At 38.4% G+C, this 24,600-nt stretch overlaps 1 protein-coding gene across 10 annotated transcripts; it reads right to left on the bottom strand.

Moving 5' to 3' along the window:
- Positions 1 to 291: 291 nt before the first annotated feature.
- On the bottom strand, positions 292 to 22,718 carry nt5c2b (5'-nucleotidase, cytosolic IIb). 10 transcript variants are annotated; one of them, XR_003445553.2, is made up of 21 exons: positions 22,537 to 22,718; positions 20,961 to 21,053; positions 19,958 to 20,087; positions 15,736 to 15,837; positions 15,555 to 15,628; positions 11,235 to 11,352; positions 10,991 to 11,086; positions 10,757 to 10,848; positions 9,796 to 9,853; positions 9,103 to 9,196; positions 8,884 to 8,937; positions 8,703 to 8,786; positions 8,171 to 8,212; positions 7,831 to 7,938; positions 7,509 to 7,575; positions 6,595 to 6,765; positions 6,462 to 6,513; positions 6,035 to 6,095; positions 4,825 to 5,001; positions 4,577 to 4,673; positions 3,716 to 3,851 (listed from the first exon to the last, which is right to left on the bottom strand). XR_003445553.2 is itself a non-coding variant. In XM_027179261.2 (20 exons), exons 3-20 carry the CDS (start codon positions 20,068 to 20,070, stop codon positions 3,624 to 3,626), a joined length of 1,791 nt encoding a protein of 596 aa, XP_027035062.1. In that variant the 5' UTR covers positions 20,071 to 20,087; positions 20,961 to 21,053; positions 22,533 to 22,713; the 3' UTR covers positions 292 to 3,623. The 10 variants fall into 10 exon arrangements, 9 of the variants coding, with proteins under 9 accessions (XP_027035062.1, XP_027035060.1, XP_027035063.1 ...); XM_027179261.2 differs by lacking the exon at positions 4,577 to 4,673 and having other exon boundaries at positions 292 to 3,851; positions 22,533 to 22,713; XM_027179259.2 differs by lacking the exon at positions 4,577 to 4,673 and having other exon boundaries at positions 292 to 3,851; positions 22,537 to 22,713.
- Positions 22,719 to 24,600: the final 1,882 nt, after the last annotated feature.

The following is a 24,600-nucleotide window of genomic DNA, read 5'->3' as shown; positions in this document are numbered from 1 at the left end:
TTATCCCTAATGAACAAACCTCAGGTGACCGAGGTGACTGTGGTGAGGAAAAACTCCCTTAGATGGAGGAGGAAGAAACCTTGAGAGGAACCAGACTCAAAAGGGAACCTCATCTTCATTTAGGTGGCACTGAAGGGTGTGATTATAAACTGATATAAACACCAAAGAGCGTTTTTATGAATAATGTCCTGTCGTGTGCAAATTCCGAGTGGAAACAAGTATTTCTATGATAAATGCAGTAGCACAGAAAAGCAGCATTATGTACTAATAAAATACCAGAACAGACAGACGTTATGTCAGATGATCTTTATTTCACATTTCAGTGCAGCCTCCCTAAACGTACAAGCTGAACAGAGACATACAAGAGAAACGAACACTAGGAATCATAACACAGCAAACCTTTTCCCCACACCTTGCACTTTACACAGCAGCTTTTTGTTTTGTCTATGTTTCTACTCAACACTGTGAAAATAAATTGACAAGGAGGAATCTGTAATGGTAGGTACATATGCATACAGGACAGTTCCTGTCCTTCCAAAATGCCTCGAAAATAAACGACACAAATGCAGGTTTCTGTAATCGACAGAGGGGAAAAAAAAAAAAACCGAAAAGAACAAAAGTACAGTATGTATTATCACTTTATACATATCTGTAAACAATGCATGAGAAACAGTCTGCAACATTGTTATAAAGGCACACATGGATACTGTGCCATTCTCAAATATACCCAAGTTCTTCATATTATCCCTTTCAAAGGTGACACTGGTTATTTTTAATAGGGTGCGTCCATAATGTATCGAGACCATGAGTTAGCTGAGTTAAAAAAATGTCACTTAATACGTGACTTCGGGCTAATTTTTTAACGGAAATGCGTGTAAAATAAAATGCATCAATTTATGTGGTCGCACTTTAATAAACAACAACCAGCATGTCACCTGAGTGATTATATAGTCTTTACTCTGTACAAAGCCTGCAAAAAAAAACTGCTGTAACATCGCTCATGTCACCCAATGATACAAAATACTGCCTTTTAATCATCATCAAAATAGTCTAAACAGTGTTCTGGCGCAAATGCTACAAGGTCGGGATGGTGTCTGTTTGTGTTTTCTGTTGATTTTTTTTTTTTTTGTGTAAAACTTTTATCTTCATCGGAAATACATGATGACATCCGGTTTCGAGTTTGGACGGTTCACTGTGGATTATGTTGATTTCCAGTTTTAAAACAGGACAGTAAAATAATCTGCATATGAAGTTCGCATAGTTGCATGTTCGCCTGAAACAGTCTAACCTAATTAGCCTTATCTTTAGAAAGTAATACCTGCTTCCCCCCTTCATTTTCAGCGACTGCCTCTAAACTATGACTAACTATTTAAAAAATAATAATAATAATAATAATAATAAAAACCATGTACAGTAACAACAGACTGTAAATACAGTAATCTGTACGTTGTGCTGGATAAAAATGTAGCTTAATCTTATCAAGTGTTAAACAGCTTGTTTGAATCGGTGCCATTTACATATTAAAAACTCTTTGGAACGGAAACTGTTTGATCAAAATACTGACAAAAGTTTAATAAGCCCTGATTAGCTCTATAACGCAAACCGAGGGCTGTTATCTTATGTCTTGATAGTTAGCATGTGAGTAACTCCTGTAAGAGATAATTAGACTCAATTCACAGCTCTGTGTTTTCAGCAATTGAATCATTTCCCTTCCATCAAATATAATATTCATTCATTCAAAAAAAAAAAAAAAAACACTACAAATCTATTGTATCTATTGCTTCCAGTTTAACACTACAGCAGAGGCACCAACATTGCATATCTATTCTGGTTTCTTTTATTTACACACAGTGGTTGCCAGTAGTTAAATTTTATCACCTTTTAATCATGTAAGTCAATCACCTAACTGGACCCCAGGCGTCGAGCAAGATGGTGGACGATAAGGTTACTTTTTTCAGATGTGTCAAACAGCAGGAATAAATAATTCAGCTCCTTCTTTTTTTTACCGACCAAACAGATCAGTTCTGCCTGCTAGTTTTCTATTGACTGGCAAGAAAATGTACAAAGTGCTCCAAGATAAAAAAAATAAAAAAAATTAAACGACATTAAAAAAGCTATTATGTCTCTCGTATCACATTGACTAAGAGTCAAAACCAGTAAATGCACCAGTTTTACTGTAAATGTTGGCACCTCTGCTATAGGGACCTTGCTGTGTTGTGAAGATCACTGGTCAGAGTGCTCTTAATGTTATTGGTCCTCTGGAGGTAAACTCTCCAGTGATATCATACGCTAAGCGTAACTACTCAGACTGCAATCTGCCAAGCTAAACGCTCTCCAAATCCGATGCTCATATATATTTTATATATCCACATATATTTTATTTCTGGACACTCTCTACTCACACCAGCTATAAAGTACACTATATACAAGAGGATTATTTTATTAATTTTTTTGTGGTTTTTTTTTTTTGCATATCAAGGTCACTTTTATGCACAGCGTGGCAAATGGTATGGCTAGAAATGTCTGTTAGTATCATGGCACTGGAAAGATTCAAATTTTGGTAGGTTATCTCCATGAACGGAGATGTCGAGTATAAAAATATGACGATACTTTAAAGAGTTTTTGTGTGAATGAGAAAAGCTTGCTTTGCTGCATAGCACTATACTTGGCAACTTGATATCACTGCCATTAAAAAGAAACAACGAACAAAAAACGAACCAAAACAAAAAAACGACATCTAACTAGCCATATGTGGTTTGCCTGGCACAGCGGTTGCCAAGTAACAGGGGCGCTTGTGTAAGTGGCATTCTTTCGTAGCCGTCACTTTGGCCGTCACGGCGTGCTGCAGCCCCCCTCAGGACTTCATTTACATTCCCATCATGAGCAGCTCTCTAATAAGAGGCACATCGTGCCAACACAAATGCTTTGCTCTTCCCCCTAAGTCCTGTATGAGGCAGCGTTTAGCCAAAATCTGCTGTACAGACAAATGATGTTCAAATGAAACAAACAAAAAAAAATATTAAAACATGAACAGCGTGAACCCAGTGGGGTTACTTTTCTGCCTATACACAGTTATTAGGTGTAAAATAATCAGATTAAACATGACGCATTTCCAGCTAAATTACAGCGTGATGCATAATGAGTATCATGTTAGATATATAGATGTTTAAACAATTCATCAATAACAGGCTGGAAATGAACTAACATGAAGCATAGCTGCTTGTGTGGTCGTTTTATATATGACTGACCTTTAAAGATGAGTTGTGCATCTCCTGTAAACTCATTAGCATACACGTCTTATATAAGCCTGAGTTTCTGTAGCTTACCGTAACTGAAATATGTGCTTCGCTGTTTTTTCTGCTAACTATTTGTTAACTGTAAAACTCTGCAAAAAAAAACAAACAGGTCAGCAGAGACCTTTTCTAAGATTCTTAACTTAACTCTTAACCGTTTTAGCTCTCACATGCTACACGTCATATAGTTAGAAAAAAATCTATATACTTAAACTTAACGCTAAGAATCCTCTTTGTCTTAAAATCCCTTACTATTGTTCCCTTTACTAAAGTTAAACTTTTCCCTTTGGGAATTGAAGAAAAGTTCAGGCCTGACTAAATGAGAGTCGTCTATTCCTCCTCTTCCTCCTCGTCGTCGTCTTCGTCGTGGCAGTGCGTGATCTCTTGTGGAACCTGGGGGAATAGTTTAGGGGGTTTGATTTCGCTCAGGGAGCGTGTCAGCTGGCTGCGTTTGCAGTCTATTTCCTTGCAGTCCATGCAGTGACGGTTGCGTGTGGCCAAAGGCGACTCTGTGTCAGCGTCCACGTGCGTGTGCTCCACCGTCGACTCGTGGGGCATCTGGGAAAATAAAAAAAACAAGCAAAAAAATTTTTCAGCATCAGTAACTAAGTCATGCTTTTAGTGGAAAAATCTGACGTCTGGTGTAAAGCACATAAGAAATAAAATGTCCACTGACAATCCTGCACAAGCCCACGAATATGTTCTAATAACAATAACAATAGATACATAACATGGCTCATAATAACAACATAGCAATAAACTATTCTTTATAGTATTCGAAATTGCATAGAAAGTCTGTCAGTAAGTAAACCAGTACGTCAGTCAGTACATCAGTCAGTAGTCAGTCAGTATGTCAACAAGGGTGTCAGGGAATAAGTTAGTAAATCAGTAATTCAGGCAGTATGTAAAAATCTGTGTCAGTAATTCAGTAAGTTAGCTTGTTAGTTAGTTAGTAAGTAAGTCAGTAATTCAGTATGTAAGTAAATCTGTAAGTCAGTAAGTAAATCTGTAATTCAGTAAGTCAATATGTAAGTCAGTAAGTAAATCTGTAAGTCAGTAAGTCAATATGTAAGTCAGTAAGTAAATCTGTAAGTCAGTAAATAACATAGTAGGTATATCAGTCAGTATGTAAATCAGTAAGTCAGTAATTCAGTCTGTATGTAAATGTGTAAGTCAGTAATTGAGTATGTATATAAGTCAGTAAGTAAGTCAGTAAGACAGTCAGTATGTCAGTAAGTTTCCAGCAGAATGTAAATGGATTCCGTACATTTAATATTACTTACCTAACACAATGTAGCAGAAATACCACGCAGTGATTTTAAAATTCTTGCGAGTGAACCTTTGTGTATCAGCAAAGCAGTCGAACCGTCACTCTGATAGCTTTACAGATGTTATACAACATACAATCACTAGAAACATCCATTACCCTTTAATCCTTGATACTAAATAATAGTTATTCTGTGATTGTCAATATGACTTACATACTTTCATATCATAACAGGCCATAAAGATGTGTGTGTGTTTCTCTCACCAGTATGTGTGCAGCTCTGAACAGGTAACTGAATGGGTAGTAGAGCAGGTTGATGAAGGAAGCAGCGTACAGATCGGCGTAGCGCATCACCTGCGAGGCGAACAGGGTCTGGCGAGAGCCACTGCGGAACAGACTACCCATCATGCCATAGCACATGTCCATGTCGTGGGTCACTTTCTAGAGGGCAACAAGAGAGTCCTATATCATTCTCTTAATATACTCTTCAGAAGGTGTTGATTCATTTTCTATAACTGCAGCTCAGAGGCTCGTTCGAACATGTTACCATAGAAACTAACGCAGGCTCGTTGTTGATATGATGACGGTTTCTGTCAGATGTACAGTATAACCAATTAACATTGTTAGAATGAGACTCCAGAGTCCATACAAGGCAAAGTCTTCAATGCAAAAGACTTTGAGGTTTCTCTTTTTATGCCTTATTAATGTCAAACATGGAAAAAAAAAGACATTGTGGGAACGACTGTATGACGTAATTCACTTGTTTCATGGACGTTCCACAGCCATAAATGTAAAGTAACTGTAAACGGATAAAAAGTGTCATTCATTACAAATAAATGTTATCATTGGCAAATTGTGGTGGTATAAAAGAATTAAAACCAGTCCTTGTACAGGAAAATAATCCAGTAATATCCAGTGTGACTTCATTGTTACATATATAGTTAAGTGCAAAAGTTTGTACACCCTCCGGATAAAATTAAATTTGCCGGCAATTTAAAAAAAATAGCAATTTAAAAAAATATATATTTTTAGGGTTTGGTGCTTTTAGTTATGCAAAAAAATAAACATATAGTATATCTATCAGTTTATACATACCTGCTCATATTAGAGTTAGAACAGAAATATATCTTCTTGTTACTAGAAAACATCTAGGGTTAAAAAGGTATTTGTCTCACAACAAAACAAGACAGTTTCTAATAATAACAGGATGCTGGTGGGGATTTTTTTCTTGACTGCCAAGATTGCACTTCTGTACACATTGGTTATAACACCAGAGTTCTGACGCTAACCTTTTCAGATCAGGAAGAGGGTCATGGAAAAGCTAAGACTTGGCGTTAAGCTATTTTCTTAATTTTATTGTATTTAGGAATAGGACTGTTGTGAAGTGTTTGTCGATAAACAGATTTACATCTTTTTTGTTTTAAACTGCAACCATAGAGGACACAATGGTAGGAGATTCAATGCATGTGTGTACCTTCACTCGCCTCTGGATGGCACTAATGTCCGGTCTCTCGTTGCTGCTGCTGTCCAGATGCCTGAGAATAAGAAAAACGGAGGAAAAGAGAGAGAGAGAGAGAGAGAGAGAGAGAGAGAGAGAGAGAGAGAGAGAGAGAGCAAATGAACTGAGGATAATTTTATCTAAGATATCTCTAGATATCTAGGTCATGTCTGAGGTCATGTCTGCATTTTGAGAAAGAGGAAGTTGAGTAAGGCTGACCCCTTTGCCTAGTGCAAAGTTCACACACTCACACATTCACACACACACACACACACACACACACACACACACACACACACACACACACACACACACACACACACACACACACACACACACACACACACACACACACACACGCAGGGAGGACACTTGGATATTCAAAGGTGTACAATGAACTCACTTGTACAGCTCTGCCAAAAAAATGTCCAGACCCTGAAGTTCTTCAAACAGCGCTGTGAAAGACAAACACAGTAACAACCATGAGCACCACACAAGAGCCACGTTTTTTGATCTTAGTTAAACAAAGGACTCACAGCTCTTGTCGGTCCAGACGTGCAACTCCTGGGCGAGTTCGGGGATCACCAGGAACGTCCTCCAACCTTGGCGCTTTTTGGATTTCAAAATATCTCCAAAGATGTGGTCCCCAATGTAGAGTATGTCTTTCCCTTTAGCACCTAACAGATCACACAGGATGTCTGAGGAACCTATACACCAAAGAAAACGAGAGCATGTCAACAACAACAACAAAAAGACACAACAAAACCTGCTGCTATTGGAAAATAATCAATAATCAATCAACCTGACACAGGGCAGAATTACTGTTACCACTCAGAAGCGGTTATTGTGAATGTTTGTGTTGAATGTTTGAGAAACCAGTTAAACTCTCATCAGCCTGCTTTATTTTCTCTGAGACAAAAATACAGTTTGACATATTACCAAGAAACCACAAAGCTTTCCTGTGTTGACACGACTTCCGAAAATAGTCAATAAACATATCCACCCAGAAAATTTCAACAGTCACACACTGGTCCATTTACAGTATGCGGAGCGTCCGCTAGTCCGTAACTTACAAGTTCCTGCTTTTTTCTTTTTTCAGGAGACCAATAAGCGAATTTATGTCTGTCCCTTTTTTGTCCCTCTTTATTATTAGTAGCTTTGACTGATGAAATTTTACAGCTGCCCTTTGACTAAAATGATCAGTGTGCCTCGAATCGAGATTAAATGTGACAGTAGACAGAGATTAGGATGATTAGGTCTCTGCACACCTCAATGAAATCATGATCCATTTATTTAAGCCTGTTTTCACAGGATCAGGCCAGTTGAGCTCCACGACTGGAGCTGGACACACCAGATGTAGTGAGTATGTGGTATATGTGTGAAGGGTGAGCACAACTTATGTGTAGCAGGTGTGTGTGATTTTGTGTGTGTGTGTGTGTGTGTGTTTCACCTCCAGAGTAGACTATGCCATGCTGCAGAGGGCCGGTATATGTTCCGATCTTGAGTCTCCCGGTGGTCTACAACAGAGCACATTTATCAGCTTCCCTTTCAGTTCCGTTATTCTACACAGCATTCATCTGCTATTTTTACATTTTTTTTGTGATGGAAAAATAGAAACACTCTGCGAGTCCTCACACGGACCTGCAGGTTTGTTCTGTACTCAGAGTACTTAGAAAAATCTCAGCCATGTGCTGCCTGACCAATAGCCCGTTCCAGAGAATCTGTGCTTTCCAGCAGAGCAAAATGTTCCTGAAAGCATATGTATAACTCACCGTATCGACCTGTCTCAGCACAGTTCCCTCGCCAAAGAACAGTGGCTTCCGTGCGTCCACCAGGATCAGATCGAAGTAAGACTGCCACGGACGATGCGGAAGACCTTGCTATGAGCAGAACACACGATTCGATTCAGCAGTGAATGTTACTTAGGTTTTAGTCCATTTTTGCTTCACACTTCTGTTATGTAACTTCCTTAAATCCACAATCTAAATGCCTCTTGTTCCAGTTTTGTCAATAAAGTTGTTTTTGAAGCCATTTAAAATACTAATAGTGTCAGTGTTACCGTTTGTACTGATTCATGATTAAACAAATAGGGGTGTGAAATAAAACGCTCACCTTCGGACCGTAAGGGAAATCAAACAGGTAGGTCATGATTTTCTGCAAGTAAATACATATTAATACATTTAGTTATTTCATTTTTATTTAATGAGAAACAGCAGTAGCTAAAGCTCTAAAGTTAACTATTATCATGCTGACCGATATGGAAACTAGTTGTTGGATCTACACTTTACTTCATACTAGCTTCAATTTGTCATATCAACTTCAATTCACCTCCAAATTCCCAATGTCTTCTTCAGCTCTGCAGGCACGTCTACAGAGATTTCTACTCCCTCCTTCCAAACGTAATTGTTTTAAGGTGTAAAGTGCGGAGTTAAAATACTTACTCACAACAATTGTCTGCGCTTTACTAGGTCGCCCCTGATTTACGTAGAATTAAATTAGAACAGAATGTCGTGTCACTTTGTCATCGAAATTGTTTCCTTTTTTTTATAGTGGTTAAAATTCCATACATGTGAATTCGTCCTCGTGTTTACATAGGTGTGTGTGTAAGTCTGTTAAGACAGCTGTGCGCTGTCTGTAAACTCACATCTGTGTATTTGTAGTCACTGTTGGTGGCCAGGAACACTTTGCTGACTTCGTTCATGCGGCTGAGCAGCAGAGGCAGCTTGGGCTTTAGACGAGATTCACAGAGAGAAATGACTCACACCAAACATCTCAGTATGAAACCAAAGCCAGGCAAGGAGAACACAGAAGCAGGGCACACTTACATCTTTCACCACGTATTTCTCCAGATTCTCCACAGTTTTTTCCTTCAGAGTTCCCTATGGACACAAGGACCCTATTTCAGATTATATTAAAATACACGAATATGCCTTCAGGCAGTCCATCATCCTAAAAAGGTAAAAACTCCAACTCGCACTTCTTGCCTTTTGAAAATATATGTATTACAATAATGCGCTCTGTTCAGACCTTAAGTGTCCTGGTACCTTAAAGTGGACCCAGTCGACGGCGTCTCGCACGTCCTGGAACATGCTCTTGAAGGACATGAAGAGGTCTCCGTCTTTGAAGCCCGTCTCACAGCTAGAGAGTTTGAAAAAGGGACAAAAGGCTAAAGGCTCTGCAACCGGGTACTCAATACACACTATCGACAGTCAGACATGGTTTAAATGGGACAGTCTTCCCTTGTTTGAGGTCGTTCCGAGCCAAACAGGAAAGCCCTCTCCCCCTAAAAGGACCAACAATTGTTTCAGAGGACATGCATCCATACCAGAACAAATCACACACTCAATTACGTCTGTATAGGCTTAAGGCTATACACCAGAGTGTTTATAAGTATTATCAAACAAATGAATTAATCAATTAATGATTATATGTATTTTATTTGTGTCCATCAAAAAATGATTTTCTCTATAAGTTACATGCTAGAAGATTAGTTAATATCCATGACTTTTTCAGATGATGCCATGCCTGTACACAGTTCAGTGTGCTACAACTGTGTCGACGGTAAATAAAGCATGCTGTAAACCGATTTTTGCCACACTATCATTTGCTTATCGGCCTTGCATGTGTGCTGATAAGCCTCTCACAGTGTGTGCGAGAGAGATACTGCCTCAGTTGATATGCGGATGCAGTGTCCAAAGTGAGCGTGTGACGGCAGGCACAATTGGTGAAATTCTCACCTTGAGTACCGGTCGCAGGTTGAGAAGAAGTCGACGAGGCAGGCGTAGAGGTAGGTTTCTGCGTGGAGAAGAAAAAAAAAGTGGTGAGTGTGAGAGAGAAATTGTAGAGCCATGTGATTGCCTTTTATTTTTGTATCGACTCTGAAAACCAAACCGGTTTATTACAAATACACGGTTTAAAGCACCACGTCACAGGGAAAGTGAAGGTTCAAAGTAAATGATGATATCAAACCCCGTTTCTGCTCTCCATCTCAAATTTGAAGGTGCTTATCATCAACCACTAAAACTCTGTGTAAGGTTATCAACAGAGGGAAAAACACACATATCACACTGAAAGCCAACAGAGTCCTGACTCGTTTTAGATCAGACTTATGGAGAAGAAATCACTCTCACTCACTCATTTTCGACCGCTTTATCCGAACTACCTTGGGTCACGGGGAGCCTGTGCCTATCTTAGGCTTCATCGGGCATCAAGGCAGGATACACCCTGGATGGAGTGCCAACCCATCACAGGGCACACACACACTCTCATTCACTCACACACACTACGGACAATTTTCCAGAGATGCCAATCAAACTACCATGCATGTCTTTGGACCGGGGGAGGAAACCGGAGCACGGGGAGAACATGCAAACTCCGCACACACAAGGCGGAGGCGGGAATCGAACCCTGACCCTGCCGGTGTGAGGCGAACATGCTAACCACATTTGATTCACTTCATTGTTTGATTCAGAGTTGAATCGCTTCCTGATTATGATCGGCATGCTCTGATCCACACCCGAATTCGATTGCTTTGGTCTCATCTGTCCAAATAAACAACCCAGTGATGGTACAAGCACCAGGGTTTGCTTAAAAATAAACAAAAAAAACAGGCTTTTCTGTTAAACAGAAAGCATATAAATACCTGAACCTAAGCAGGTCCAGTCTAATCTTGACGGATGGCAGTTATTAAGCACCCACCTGGCAGATTGAAGAGAGTGTTAAGGATGTAGAAGCGTTCAGTGTCATCACGCTGGATGAATTTGTTGGGGTAGAGCTCTCGAATGTCAGGTCTGGCATTAGGTAGAGGAAAAATAAAGAAACTTATTACTGGAAGCTCATGTTCACGGCTCATAGAAACTACTGAGGTTTTTAACCTCAGGATATATATACATATATAAAGAACAACAAACAGAGAAATAACCCTAATCTTACCCACGCAGGAAGTTAAAGCCATGGACACACACCAGGATGTTTCCATAGGCATCCACCTTTAAGAGGTTGCCGTATAAAGTGTCAAAGACCAAACCTCTGGAGTAAAGAGGACAAAGATTTTTATCAGTTAAGTCTATTAATGAGTCAGCTAATGTACGGATTAAATAATTTTTTGCAAATCACAGCCATCATGTTAATCACGGACACCGTCTTTGATCTGGTAACACCACCGAGACGTGCTTACCTTGTGGGGAAGGATCGATCGTATACAAAGCCGAGCAGTTCCTGTGGGTAGCCAATAGAAACCAGTCGCTCGACAGTCAGGTCAAAACCCAGGGACTCGTATTCTGGAGATTTGTACACTGAAACCGAACAAAAGCAACATGTTATGCCTCATTTATCACAGAAGAATTGAGTATTCTGGAAAACACATATGATTGTATGTAAATTTACATAGAATTGTTGATGAGGGTTTTTTAAAATTTGACATACTGATTACGTTGTCAAATTTAATTTAAACTTCATCTCATTGACATGAATGAAAGAAATCCAAACCTAGTCCATAAATTAATGCAAAGAACAGGCAATAGCCAATAGAACTTGCAGCCTATAAAAGAGAAAAAGTTAGTGTATGGTGCTGAGCTGCGTTATTGGAAGATTAGTAGTCATTTTTGTTGTTTTCATTCTGTTGTGGATTCGCACTTTAGAGGATTCGCCTTTATCAACATACGCACGCTCCAGAGGCAAAGAGACTCATAACAAAGACTGACATGAAGTACTTTAAAGTGACTCCGGACCAAACTGGGTTGATTTTGTTCAAACAAGTTTGTGACATCATAGTTTCAAGTATCTGTCAGTGTGCAATAAGGGGTTATTAGTAATAATAATGTGCGCATACTTTTATTTAACATTTTAAACAGTACGTGATGAATCACATGTTATTTTTGGCTTAGATTCCAGGCATAGTGATGTAAGCAGTATTTCCAGGTAGGATGCCTACCACACAATTCCACAGAGTTTAAAGAGCCAAAATTAAACCACACTGGCTGAGAAAGATTATATTTGGTCCTCGTTTTCAAAACCCAAGCTTTGTTACCAGAAATAAATCGGTAAGCGTGTTGGAACCTCACCAGGGACAGTATCTGAGATGAGTGTCCAACAGCATGAGGGACTGCATTCACAATGGCTTAGAGAACTCCCTGAATGTCCTGTGATCTCATTTGGATCGAAAGCAGATCCATTCACCCTTTCACATTTAAACCCAATTAAGGCCCAGAGCTTTCATGGATGGAGATCTTTGTAACATTTCAGAGAACAAACCAGCTGAGAATTTTGAGTCTTTAATCCATTATTTCGAGCCAAGACCAAAACACAAGGGAATAAAAAAAACAAAAACAAGGCTATAAACAAGGAATAAACATAGTCATCTATGGGCATCCATATATAGCCATTTTCTGTTGAAAAGAAATAAGGTTGCTGTGTTTGTGTTTGACGAAAGAAGGTTGCTGACCCTGCTTCAGGTCGTGAGATCGCAAGACAGACAAATCATTTGAAAAAAAAAAAAACAGTTAGGAATGCCTCAAGGAGTAGTACTGGAGCCATTGGAAATCCTCATTTGCAAGACATGCAGCTGAGCAAGAATTCTGCTAATTCATGTCAGGGTTCAGTTTGGCTACGACATGCCAAACAGGGTTGCATTTAAGAGCCATATCAAACATGATGGTATGTGATATACATTCATCCAAAGAATTTGGGACCTACAGCTCTATAGTGTGGGCTGGGGGAAGGAAGGTAAACAAGGCAGGTTTCCAGTGAAACTACAGAATCTGAAACTGAGGCCGGATCCTTCTTTACAAACAGGAGTCCTACGTATACCCAACCTTTCTCTTCATTCCTGTTTAGTATATCCTCAGAGCATCTATGCTTCTTCAAAGACACCTATCTTTAAAACTGTTTGAACCATAACTCTGGTCAGCATTCTCTTGTCCAGTGCCTCAAGCTGACCACACTAGAAATTGTACAGCGTGAGCCATGATACAGCACCCTTGTACTAGACATGGATAATAACCTTTCTTCCCTGCCTTTCTTGGGAGCAGAGTTGGGGTTGAACCCTGACTAAAAAAAACTTTAAAACATGGCTTCCAACAACGATGGGATTCAAAACCCATACAGGCAAAGCACTACGGATTTGCAGTCCATCGACTTAACCGCTCAGAGATCTTGTCCTTCTTCGAGCAATGAAGAATGCAAAAACAAACATTAATGAGATGTTGCAATTGACAAACTCCGTCTTCATTCTTGTCTCCAATACTCAAGCCTGAACCCAACATCCATTCTGGGCTTGTTTGTGTATGGTGTCATCATTGGATGTTTGTTTTCACATCACTTCTGGGGGTGCAAGCCATTTTCCATAATGGAATACAGCAGACGTGTTTTTCTAATCAATGTTTCTATAACCACAGGATAATTTGTTTAATTTATGTTTCTAGACATTGCTCTTGAAGGATCTTGACGGACTCATGGGAAGCGAAGAAAAAGTCAAAATGCAAATGCCATTTTTTCTATTATGCGTGCTACTATTAAGCAACCACAAATAAAAGCTATAGATAATGACATATAAAAATTAGCATTACAAAATAACTTACTTGTTTACATAATCTGGCATGATGGTACAAATAGAAGGAATTTTTTGAAGGGGCATGAGTACTAATAATGTTTACAGGAGGATGTAGGTTTGTGCAGGTAAGAAGTGGATTTGTTGATTAGTCACCTATGTTATATGTTCTACTTCTTGGTAGAAAGCATTCCATTTTCTCAGCAGATCGCAACATGCCTGTATGACACATTCAACTAATAAGAATAATGTTAACTGATTCCGGCCCTGGGAAGGGATCACTTTCATATATAGCATAAACTCCACCTGGGGTTCATTTCAGGTGATCTCATGTAAAAAGCTCTCACTCGACCCATGAACACCAAACTGGTATCAAGGGTGCCAGACTCACACCCAGTGTTCCAGGGACAGATTTGAGACCCACCCTTTTCGAGGACAATTACATTTATAGTGATTATAGTAAAGGTGATATTGACTACTTAAAATATGAATTTTATATATAATATCTGACATGGGCTAGCACAAAAAGCTCTTTTCAAATACAAGCGAGCACTCTCTCTGGCATGGCCTGGCCCCTTGGAATCTGTTATCTCCTCCGTTGGCAGATAATTATACCTCATAAGCATCCGTGTATGTTGCCCAATAGGAATGTTGTCAAACGGCTAGTGCCAGTTTAACTGGAGAATGACATATACCCCCATTAGTCAAAATCAACCTGATCTGGTTGAGAAAGTGCTATAAAGTATATAGATTTTAAAATGCTCGAGAAAGACTATAAAGTATATAGATTTTAAAGGTAAACTGTAGTTTGCTCATAAGCCTTACATTCATGCCAGTTTAAGTCAGTATAAGTGCAACTATTATTGCATGATAAATGTAGATGTCACCAATTTAAAGTGATTTAGTGGCCCATCATGGTTCAGAGCTATCAACACTAAGCTGATGTGGAGAATCCTGACCTTTGAACTTTCCCTTGGTTACAGAGGCCAATGATAGCCCTAAAACACATGCTGAAGGATGATTTGTCATACAGGCAACAAGTCAAGAGGACATATTAATCTAAGTTTAGAAAGTGAGACTGTTCGCATGTGGGATTTTAAGGTTTGGTGAAATGAGAGAAAAAGGGTTCTTGGGACAAGATTAGCCATGGCGTACATAGATAGTTCTTCCTACTACCGCTCATATCCGTTCTGTAATGTTTGCAGTGGAAGTGATCTTTGAGAACTTGATGAGGTTTGTGGTTGCAGCGTTATTCCAGCACAAGACAACATGATAGCCCTTCATCTTGTAAACACTTTATGGCGAGCGATAAAGCTGAAGATGTCAACAGCCAAATGCCCGTGATATCTCCCTTGAGCCTACAATGCAGGCAGGCAGTCTGTGGAGAATGCAGGGCTATCAGTCCTGGCACGTCACAGAGCTGATCTGCTTTCCTAAAGCAAGCAGTCCAGATTTAGCAACTAGTGGCTGCTGTTAGTGGCGGAGTCACTGAGGTCAGAAAGCACAGGAAACTCAATGCATGTTTAAAATGTCAGTATTAGGTTCCTTGTTGACCAACATAAAATGAGGTAATACATAAGACGGATTAATTTGCTGATGACATATGTCATACCTTACTTCAGGACAGTATTTTTTTTCTCCAGTAACAAACACGTTTTAAGGATTTTAAGGATAAAATTTAAACACAACAGTACACAATGAGACGTTTGTGTTTTCTTTCTAAGTTCCTGAACACCAACGACGAAGATTTAAATATATCCTATGTATCCTATTTGCTCTGAGTTTCAGAGTATCTGTGCTGTTGGCTATTTTTAAGGTGAAGAAAGTTGCTTCATCCCAGTAGCACGTTTGAAAAAACAAATCAGAGCAGCAAAGAATAGTGGTCCGCTCACAGTTTAACAAGAAACAGCTCGCACGTGTTAAATTTCTTTATTGCAAACATTTTCTTACCTGCTAAAGTGTAATCCATGTCAAAACCAAAGCATTTGATCTTCTCCATTGCCAAACTTCTGTTCACGAATACTCTGAAACAAATCAGTAAAAACAAGAATACCTTAACACACCGAATAGTTGGAAAACTTTAAAGGCTGCAAAATACAAGTGGCAACATTTTTAGACAAATATTATTTACGCATGAAAAAGAGCTCCGGATGCCAAAGAGGATGTCCTTTTCCCACGGTTTTCTCTCAGTTCCCAGCTTTTGATGTTGCTGAGCCAAATCCGGAATAAAGCACTGTTTGGAAAAGACAAGATTTCCAGATTCCCCTGACCAGCATACAGAATGTGCTCTAAGAAACAGCTAAGGCTTTCTGGGTATTAAATAAAAACCCCCAATGCAACGGTGTTTTCCAGACTGAGTCTGATTTCAAATAAACCTGTCGTGCTTGAGCTGATGCTATCCATTGAAAAATCGATTTCAATTGTAATTGAAAAATCTAAACCAATTTAACTATTTATTTTGGAATCCACGTTCAATTCGGAACACCTCTGTGCCAGCACATTAATGCACTTGTCTAATCAGCCATTGAAGCCGTGCAAAAAATGCGGGGAATAAATGCGTCCAGAAGACTGAAGTGGAACTTGTTCCAACCGTGTTAAGCAGAAAAGCATCTCAAAGCGCACACACCCCTAAACAGGCTACAACAGCTGAAAACCTTATCAGCTTAACTCCTGTCAACAAAGAACAAGAATCTGTGTTTGCAGTGGCACAAGGCAGATGAAGACTTGAAAAACATTGTCTAGTCTTTGTTTTTATTACTAGCTTAAAAAACATGGAATAGCCTTTCACAGTGCATGAAAGTGAAAAAAAAAATCTATTTTTATAACATTATGTAGATTCAAGTGTACCTCATAAAAGCACACTCTTGGACCCCCTCCATTGGCTCACTTTCATAGACAGGAAACGTGCAGCACATTTTGAGTGCAGATGTCATTACTACCGCTTATCCAAACTGTCTGTCCACACTGCTAACAACAATAGCTGCTTTTTTTGCTTCCTTTGGCACTCAGTTTATCTAAAAACTATTATGTCTGTTCTGCTACATTCTCTGTTGTTGGGTCTTTGTTGGGTTAGAGGTTGTTTACTTTCACTCAAAGACATCTAGAACAGTCAAACGGGAGAGAAGAACTATCTGATCCCACAGCAGAGGGCACTGCTGAAAGGGTTTGGCTGATAAACAAACGCACCAAAAAGTATATTTAATTCCTTCTTTCTCAGAGTTCACTATCCATATACTGTATAATTATCACATAGTAACTGTAAAGCGGCGTTACTGCTATCTTTAACGAATTCACCCAGTTGGCTGTGAACATGGTTGAATGGATCTGAGCTGACGTTACTGTATTGCATCACATGGGTGACCTGAATGTACAAATACCAGGGTATAACGTAGGACAATTCAGATAAGAGAACCACCTTTGGACCTTAAATTGACAGTACAACCACTAGGATCTGAACCAGAAGTATGTGACTCTAATGTTTTAACTTCCAACATTATCAGGTGTAAAACAGGAAGCTAGCTCTTGGCATGGATTTGCTGACTCATGGGTTTTTTTTTTTACATATAAGAACAATAATTGACTAAAACAAGCAAATCGATATAAACCTGTGTTTTGAACTTCCTTTGATTATTTTTCCAATCATAATCTCAGTGTAAATAATTCCCTGCATAATAAGTGTCATGATATCCCCAGGAGGCAGATGGACGTGTGGACATGCTTTATTTGAACTGTTTCCAAAAACCAAGTGACTAAGACAAGACATGACAAAACAAAAAGTCAGTACAATGCAATTATAACAGAAACACGTGATATTGAACAAAATAAAACTATGATTAGCAACAAGGGGGAAGAAATACAGAGCTTATATATTATAGTATTCTAATCAGGGCGAGGAAATGACTCCGAACACAGAATCTGAAGGGGAACTGTCCGTGACACGTAAAAAAGTTCACCTGCTTTTAAATATCTGAACATTTCCACTTCAACGACTGTTTGAACTGACTGCATTATGAAAGTTCTGAGGACTTTCTTATTTCCATTTTGTTCAAATACTGAGTTACAATTCAACAAGTTGTAAATGTAGACAGACAAGGACCTTGTCCAGTGGAATAAACATCCCAGGCGTTGAAGTGATAGCTCAGCTGGCTCTGCTAGGCTAATCTAAAATAGGATTGCACAATACCAATGGAATCTGAACAATTCCCACAGACTCCTTTTCTTCTACATACTTCTTTATCTTCAGTGCTGTTAAATTCTCGCATGTATTTTAGGTTGATGGTGTCCAGTTTAGACACAGGAGACTAGTTTTTCTGCCAGACTCTACTTCCTCTCTGTATTTTATCCAGTGTGGCTGGAAAACTCCTATAATTAGACATTTGGGTGTCTATTTTAGTGTTGAGAAAGGAATTTGGTCCACCTCAAAACCGCATCCCTCTTTTTACTTTAAATTTACAAAGTCAAATGCAAAATCGATTTTGTTTCCAATCGTTCATAAAAAAAATATTAAGAAAAAGAAAAAAGAACACAGCTGTAAAATATTTTACTAGAATTGTAAATTCAGCATCCTTTCCATGGGACTGACATTTAAAGAGACACAACACGGCAAGCATCCAAACACCAAACTATAACCAGGACCTGAAACTTCTATTTCAGAGACTGAAAGAATTTCCTAGGCTTTGGACAACTGACAACATTGTGGATGTGGAATGATGGTGTGTGAATGATCGTTTCTTCATTAACACCTACACAATTATGCACAGTATGTCATAAAAATCTAATAAAGCATCATCAATGAAATTGGAGAACAGGGTCTCTTGAATTGGAGTCATGCCAAGCCTGCTATGTCCTTTGCATAAGATCCAACAATATAAATTCTTTCCATAGGCTTCAACCCTTTCATATGGAAAACTCTGGGGTGCTGCTGGAGGATTATTCTGTATAGAGTCTGAAGTGCTTAAGGGATATAACGATAGTAATAAAGGTCAGGATGGATGAATCAGAAATTCCTTAGTTAGCCCTACAGGATAGTAAAAGCTTCAGTCCATCGGATGTTCTGGTTGCTCATAAACCTAACTGACTGAACTCAAAGATTATATTGTACCCCAGTGCAGTGGTTAATGAAAGTAGCCTGGACGTGAAATCAGCTTGTCCTGGACATCTGATCTACGGACTGCTTGCTTAGAAGTCAATATTTATTCTATTTATACATATAACACCATTATGGAAAAATATGAATGGATACAGTATAAATGTAAATATTGTTTCAAACCTAAACATAAAGTGAGCCTTTTCTCTGGTTGTGTAGTGTATGATCAAAAAACAAAAGCTGCAGCATTTCTGCACATTATAAAAAGCTCAATGTATCATCAAATCTCTATTTTGAATATTTCTGAATATTTTCCCTATTGACTTCTGATCTGAGGCTTGGAAAGAATCCCACTTTGTGCAAAACCTGACAGAACTGGATTCACTTACTGGAATGGATCCAGATTAACAAGACTGGATTACAAAAACAACCGCTGGTGTTGCCCTACTAACAGAGCTCCTGAGAAATATAACTGCCACCAAGGCTGATGCCACTAATGCTCTCCCAGCTTTGCCTATAATGCAAGATATATATATATATATATATATATATATAATCCATCAAGCTAGGTTGAGACAGATGTCACACAAATAAATAAAATATCTTTCCTATGAGCTTCACGTTTGTTTCAGATTACTGAACAACATGCATTAAGATTGACTACATAATAATAACATCACCATAAACCCGAAGCTTATTACTTTCCCTCAGGAAGAAAACAAACTTGGTGGAAATTTGACTAGAAACTTGTGCACAAAGGATAAAAAAGGTCTACCATATGAAGAAATGTAAACATGTATGCAATATATTATTCCGACTGAACTAATAACTAAAAATGTTTACCATGCAGCTACTGGAGGACAAAAAAAAAACCACAGTATAACTGGAACACTGTGTACCCCTATTCATGATCTATCAGTTCTGCGTACACCAGCGTTTCTGCTGAACCACCGGACCTCAGTTTAGTGTTTCTCCTTGAGTTACATTAAATAATTTAACATTTTTTTCTAATTAGATGGTGACTTCCACATTAACAAGTCGTGCCTTTTAGGGAGGTAACAGAGACGCCCCATATTATCAAGCATGCTGGAACATTTTATTCAGGTAGGACCAGGAGGAAAAGATCAAATTAAAATGCCACACATTAAAAAACAATCGTATTCAATTTCAGTTACACTTGTTTGAATAGCCAAAAGTATAAAGTACAACTAATCCAGCCATGTACACCTCTGGCTTCTTGTGATAAAAGTTGGTCCATCATGCGTACCTATGATATGCCTCGCGTCTGTATTTCTTCATTGCCAACCGGTCCATGTTCGCTGGGAGGTCGGCGTAATGCTGAAGGCGGTCGCTCCATGACGTAGTCACCTTTACATCCATTAGGTTCGAATTTTAATCTGGTATGAAACAAATAAAGACAGATGTTCTAGCTTGTGGAGGGAGACTGAAAAGAAGGCCGTTAACAGCCAATTTAGCAAAAGCAAGCTGTTGAAGTTGTTGGTTTTGGTGAATCCACATTTAAACATGATTACATTACTGATGAAAGAAGGAATAAAGAAGTGCTGATTAATGTCCTGATCTAAATGATTTGAAATGGAAAAAGGTCAGGACATGCTGAAGAAGACCCGGTCTAGTCTAGACCCGGTCTATTCATCTCTTTAAGTAAAGTCAATCAGGCTGATTAGACTCAAACAAAATCTAATTATTTTCAGGTGAAACCCCATTCATACCATGACCAGTGCTACAACTGGGTTCTCGTATTCATTTGTCCGGTTCTGTAACTCTAAGCTACTTCATTGTATGAGTCTAAAGCTGCAAGCTAAATTCATTACCTGAATACAACAGAGTATGCGTATAATCTAAAGGTTGGATGTCACCTGGTACCACCACCATAGGGATGTCATGATATTTTAACCAAAGTCTGCATTTCACAGGAAGTTTCTTCAGAAACTACTGATGCAAGATGACTGGTGGGCATTGTAACAGCTAAGCTAAGCACTTCTCTGACCCTGTAATGCATGAATGCTGACTTGTACAAACATGCTGGAGGACTAAGGGCTAAAAGACAGAGATTTCTCTGAGCATGTGAACTGAGGAGACTGCAAGACAAGGCTGTCTGAAATGGACACTAAAGCCATGACATCATTTCACTCACGACAGAGCAAACCTATATATATATATATATATATATATATATATATATATATATATATATATATATATATATATATATATTTTTTTTTTTTTTTAGTCGTTTTTTGCTTGCTTACAATTTTTGGAGCCCAGACTGGAACAATGGGGATAAAACAAATCCTCTTCTCCAAAAAATAGGCTGCAACTTAACAGGCTGGCAGCTTTTGTTGCTAGAACAGAAAATAAATGGGTCAAAGGACGCCTGCTGGCAATGTTGCTGCTAGAAGTGGTACACTCTTAGAAAATCGGGTTCTTCGCATATTTACGGCTACTTACCTGCTTAAAGTGTATCTCGCTCACAGAAAAACTGTGGCCATTCCTTGTCACTGAATGGTGGTTCACTCAAGCGTATCTAATTTGTACATTTAATGTATATTCTTCACCCAGTATCATCTGAAAGCTTTACTCTGTAATCTTATCCAAGTCTAATTTACCTAAATCCTTAATTTCCAGCCAAGATACGTATTAAAGACACATAATGGTAAAGGTACAGTTTAGTACCCTTTTTGTCTAAGGGATCAAAGGAATAAGGAATAATCCATGATTATATGTTATTATATAACAATAACTGTAATATTTTGGTTTGAGTAAATAAAGTAAACCTTTTTTCTTTTTTTTTTAATCGTATTAAAACCACATTGTCTCCTGACTAGCAATATAATGATAATAAGAAGAAGAAGAAAAAGAAGAATGAGAAGAAATTCAAAACTACATGGCTATAAATCAATAAATAGAAACAATCCAAATATAATTTGATATGATAGTAAATTATTAATAAATAAACAAAATTTTTGTTCTTTATTAAAATCCCTTTATTCTATATTTAGAGGTCTGGGAATGCACCGAAGATCCGAATATTTTTCAGAGATCGTATATTATACAAAAAGGGTAAGATTTTGAGAAACCTTTATCCTGTGGCAAATGTATAGACACACAAAGATCAACTATAAATCAACTTAAAATCAACTTCAATTTCGAGTCTTGATCAAGTTTTTGTGTCCAGTTCCAGCAGAATATGTAACAGAAGTCAGATTCATGTCTAACCTGCAAAATAACTAACCTCCCAGCCAGGAGATAAGACTACAGATAACCAGATATAGATAAACAGTGCTTTTATTTAGGGTTTGAAATTTATCTATGGATTAAAGGTTAACAGGATTTAAGTTTTTAGCCCTAATGGACTGTTTAGTAATAACAGCGTTAACAGCTGCAGAACAATGACATGCTTAGCTTAGCTTTTAAGCTAGCTTTCAGGAATAGTTTCTTCGTTACAAACTTATCATTAGTCAAACGTTAAAGCTTTAAATGTCTATAGGTAGAAATTATATAGGAGTGTTATATAAGTTCTGTACAGTTCTACTGGCCTACGGATAAACGTGCTAGCATCTTTATGTTTATGTCAAACATCACATCAGAGACATGACTTTATTATTATTGTTATTTAAGGCTTAAACACACACTCACTCACACACACACACACACACACACACACACACACACACACACACACACACACACACGGAAGCAGGTCGATTTGGACACCTTTACACCGCAGTGATGTAAACACACGGTTAAGTAAGGTAAGGTAAAAGTCATACGTGTACAAAATGGCTTAACTGTATGTAATCCAACTCGCCATTTTCACTCACCAACCTTTCAGTGAAGCAGAAAGAAGCAGCTGCGCAGGCTGGAGATCTGAGCATGCGCAGTAGCGCACCAGCAGCAGTGAACCGGGAGAGAGGCACGAAAAAACAGAGAGCGAGCGCGCGCAACCTTGTGTACTCTGTCGCTTCTGTACAGTGAATATAACCGACTTCTCCTCCTCCTCCTCCTCCTCCTCCTCCTCTTTTTTACTTTCACAATAACTGACGAAAAGAGAGAGGAGGGGTGGAAATACCCGGCACTCGTGGGCGGGGACTAGATCGCATCTGGGGGGGGCGTGGTTATGTATATGAGCCTTCAGGACACACCAATGACTGTAAAGGGGATTTTTACGTTTAGTGGAATAGGAAAAAAATAATGATTAACATATTAGAACACATTAAACATTATATTTATACATTAATTATTAGCAAATTCGCTTAGACTACGAGTGATCAATAAAAAAACTTATTAGAAGAGTAAAAAATAGATTCAAACGTGGGCGTGGATTAGATTATATTGCATTTAAGGGTAGAGGGTGGCTACACTGGGGCGTGGCTACATTGGGTCGTGGCTACATTGGGGCGTGGTTATATGCACCTTAGTCTAGACATGTACTGTATAATGATAAAATGAAAAAGAATTGAAACTGAATAGAGTGTCTGTTGAATTATTTAAGCTTTAAGTCATCTTCATAAACGTAGAGTGAGTAATTAAATCAACAACTGAGGAAAGAGTGAAGACTTACTAATAGAAGTGAAGGGAGTAAACACGTGGCATGACGTCAGGACAAAGTTTTAATTTTACAAATTTAATAGATAAAAAAGTATATGATGTAGTCAGGCGAGCTGTATGAATTACAAAGCATATAGATACATAGATATATGGTTTGGATTCGAGTTTAGATTACATTTAATTAAATAATATAAAAAAAACTTGTTCAAATGTTATTTTATTTTTAAATTCTATTATTTTATGTGTATTCTTTCTGTCATATCTTTCACAGCGACTTTAAAGACACAGAGTGACCAAGAGCAACAATAATTGAAATGAGAGGGAAGGTTACATTGACCTGATGGTCGTGGCTTTGACATTAGGGGAATGCCAATATGTGAGGTCAAATTGGACACATTTTAAGTTAAAATAAATGTAAATGTTATAAATAATATCTTAAAACCTGTGTTAAAGTTTTAAAATCTGGGAATCTGTTCAGAATCAGCATGTGCATTGCACCCAGTGGTGTAGTCTACGTGATACGCAGGTATACGCCGTATACCCACTAGGAAATGCCAAGGATTTCCGTATAACCACTTAAAAAGCGTGAGGATACGTAACAATATCGTTTTGTGACAATAATTTCATTCATAAATTCACCCCGTCTGTGTTGCGAACACAGACTGTGGTTGCGATTGCGAATCACTAACGTTTTTGGACCATTTGGGCTTCCTTGGCCTGTGACCTGATCTGATGTCACCTACCAAGGAGGAAAATGAGTTGCTTGGTGTTTTTTGGCGCAAATTTGAAATTACTTAACTAATATAAAAGAAGATATGAAATGAAAGCAGACCCAAACTACACTCTGAGTGTTTTCGGAAGCCTGCGCCTAAAGCTACAGCAGCTTCGTATGACACTTCACCCACAGCCCGAGTACAAATGTATTGGGAAAGCTTTGTAAACTACCAGTTCATTCAGTTCATAATATTCTGCAATGAAAGAGTGTTGGTGATAAAACTGAACAAATGTTTACTGTTCACTCTTAAATATACATTGAAAATTGACAGCTGATAAAACCGGAGCTCCGGGTCCCATATGCATATAACATTTAAGGCTAAATGTAGCTCTTAAAGGTATAAAGTTCACTCAAAAATGAAAATTGTGTTATTTCTCAAAATATCATCTTTTGTGTTAAACAGAAGAAAGAAACTCATACAGTTTTGGAACAAATTGAGGTTGAGGAAATAACTTTGAACTATACCTTTAAGAGCTACATTTAGCCTTAAATGTTATATGAATATGGGACCTGGAGCACAGGTTTTATCAGCTGACTGTCTTTTGTTGCTTAAAATAAATTGGAAT

Source organism: Tachysurus fulvidraco, chromosome 18 (genome assembly GCF_022655615.1).
Source record: "Tachysurus fulvidraco isolate hzauxx_2018 chromosome 18, HZAU_PFXX_2.0, whole genome shotgun sequence".
Lineage (NCBI taxonomy): Eukaryota > Metazoa > Chordata > Actinopteri > Siluriformes > Bagridae > Tachysurus > Tachysurus fulvidraco.
The sequence above is the reverse complement of the archived record's forward strand: the minus strand, read 5'-3'. Positions and strand labels throughout refer to the sequence as shown.

Excerpts from the sequence above, each read along its gene's own strand:
- nt5c2b (XM_027179261.2), bottom strand. The coding sequence starts at position 20,070 with ATGGATGTAAAGGTGACTACGTCATGGAGCGACCGCCTTCAGCATTAC. Across the intron at positions 9,854-10,756 it reads CACTCTCTTCAATCTGCCAG|AAACCTACCTCTACGCCTGC; the intron begins GTGGGTGCTTAA and ends TTCTCCACGCAG. Across the intron at positions 6,766-7,508 it reads TGGCATAGTCTACTCTGGAG|GTTCCTCAGACATCCTGTGT; the intron begins GTGAAACACACA and ends TTTGGTGTATAG.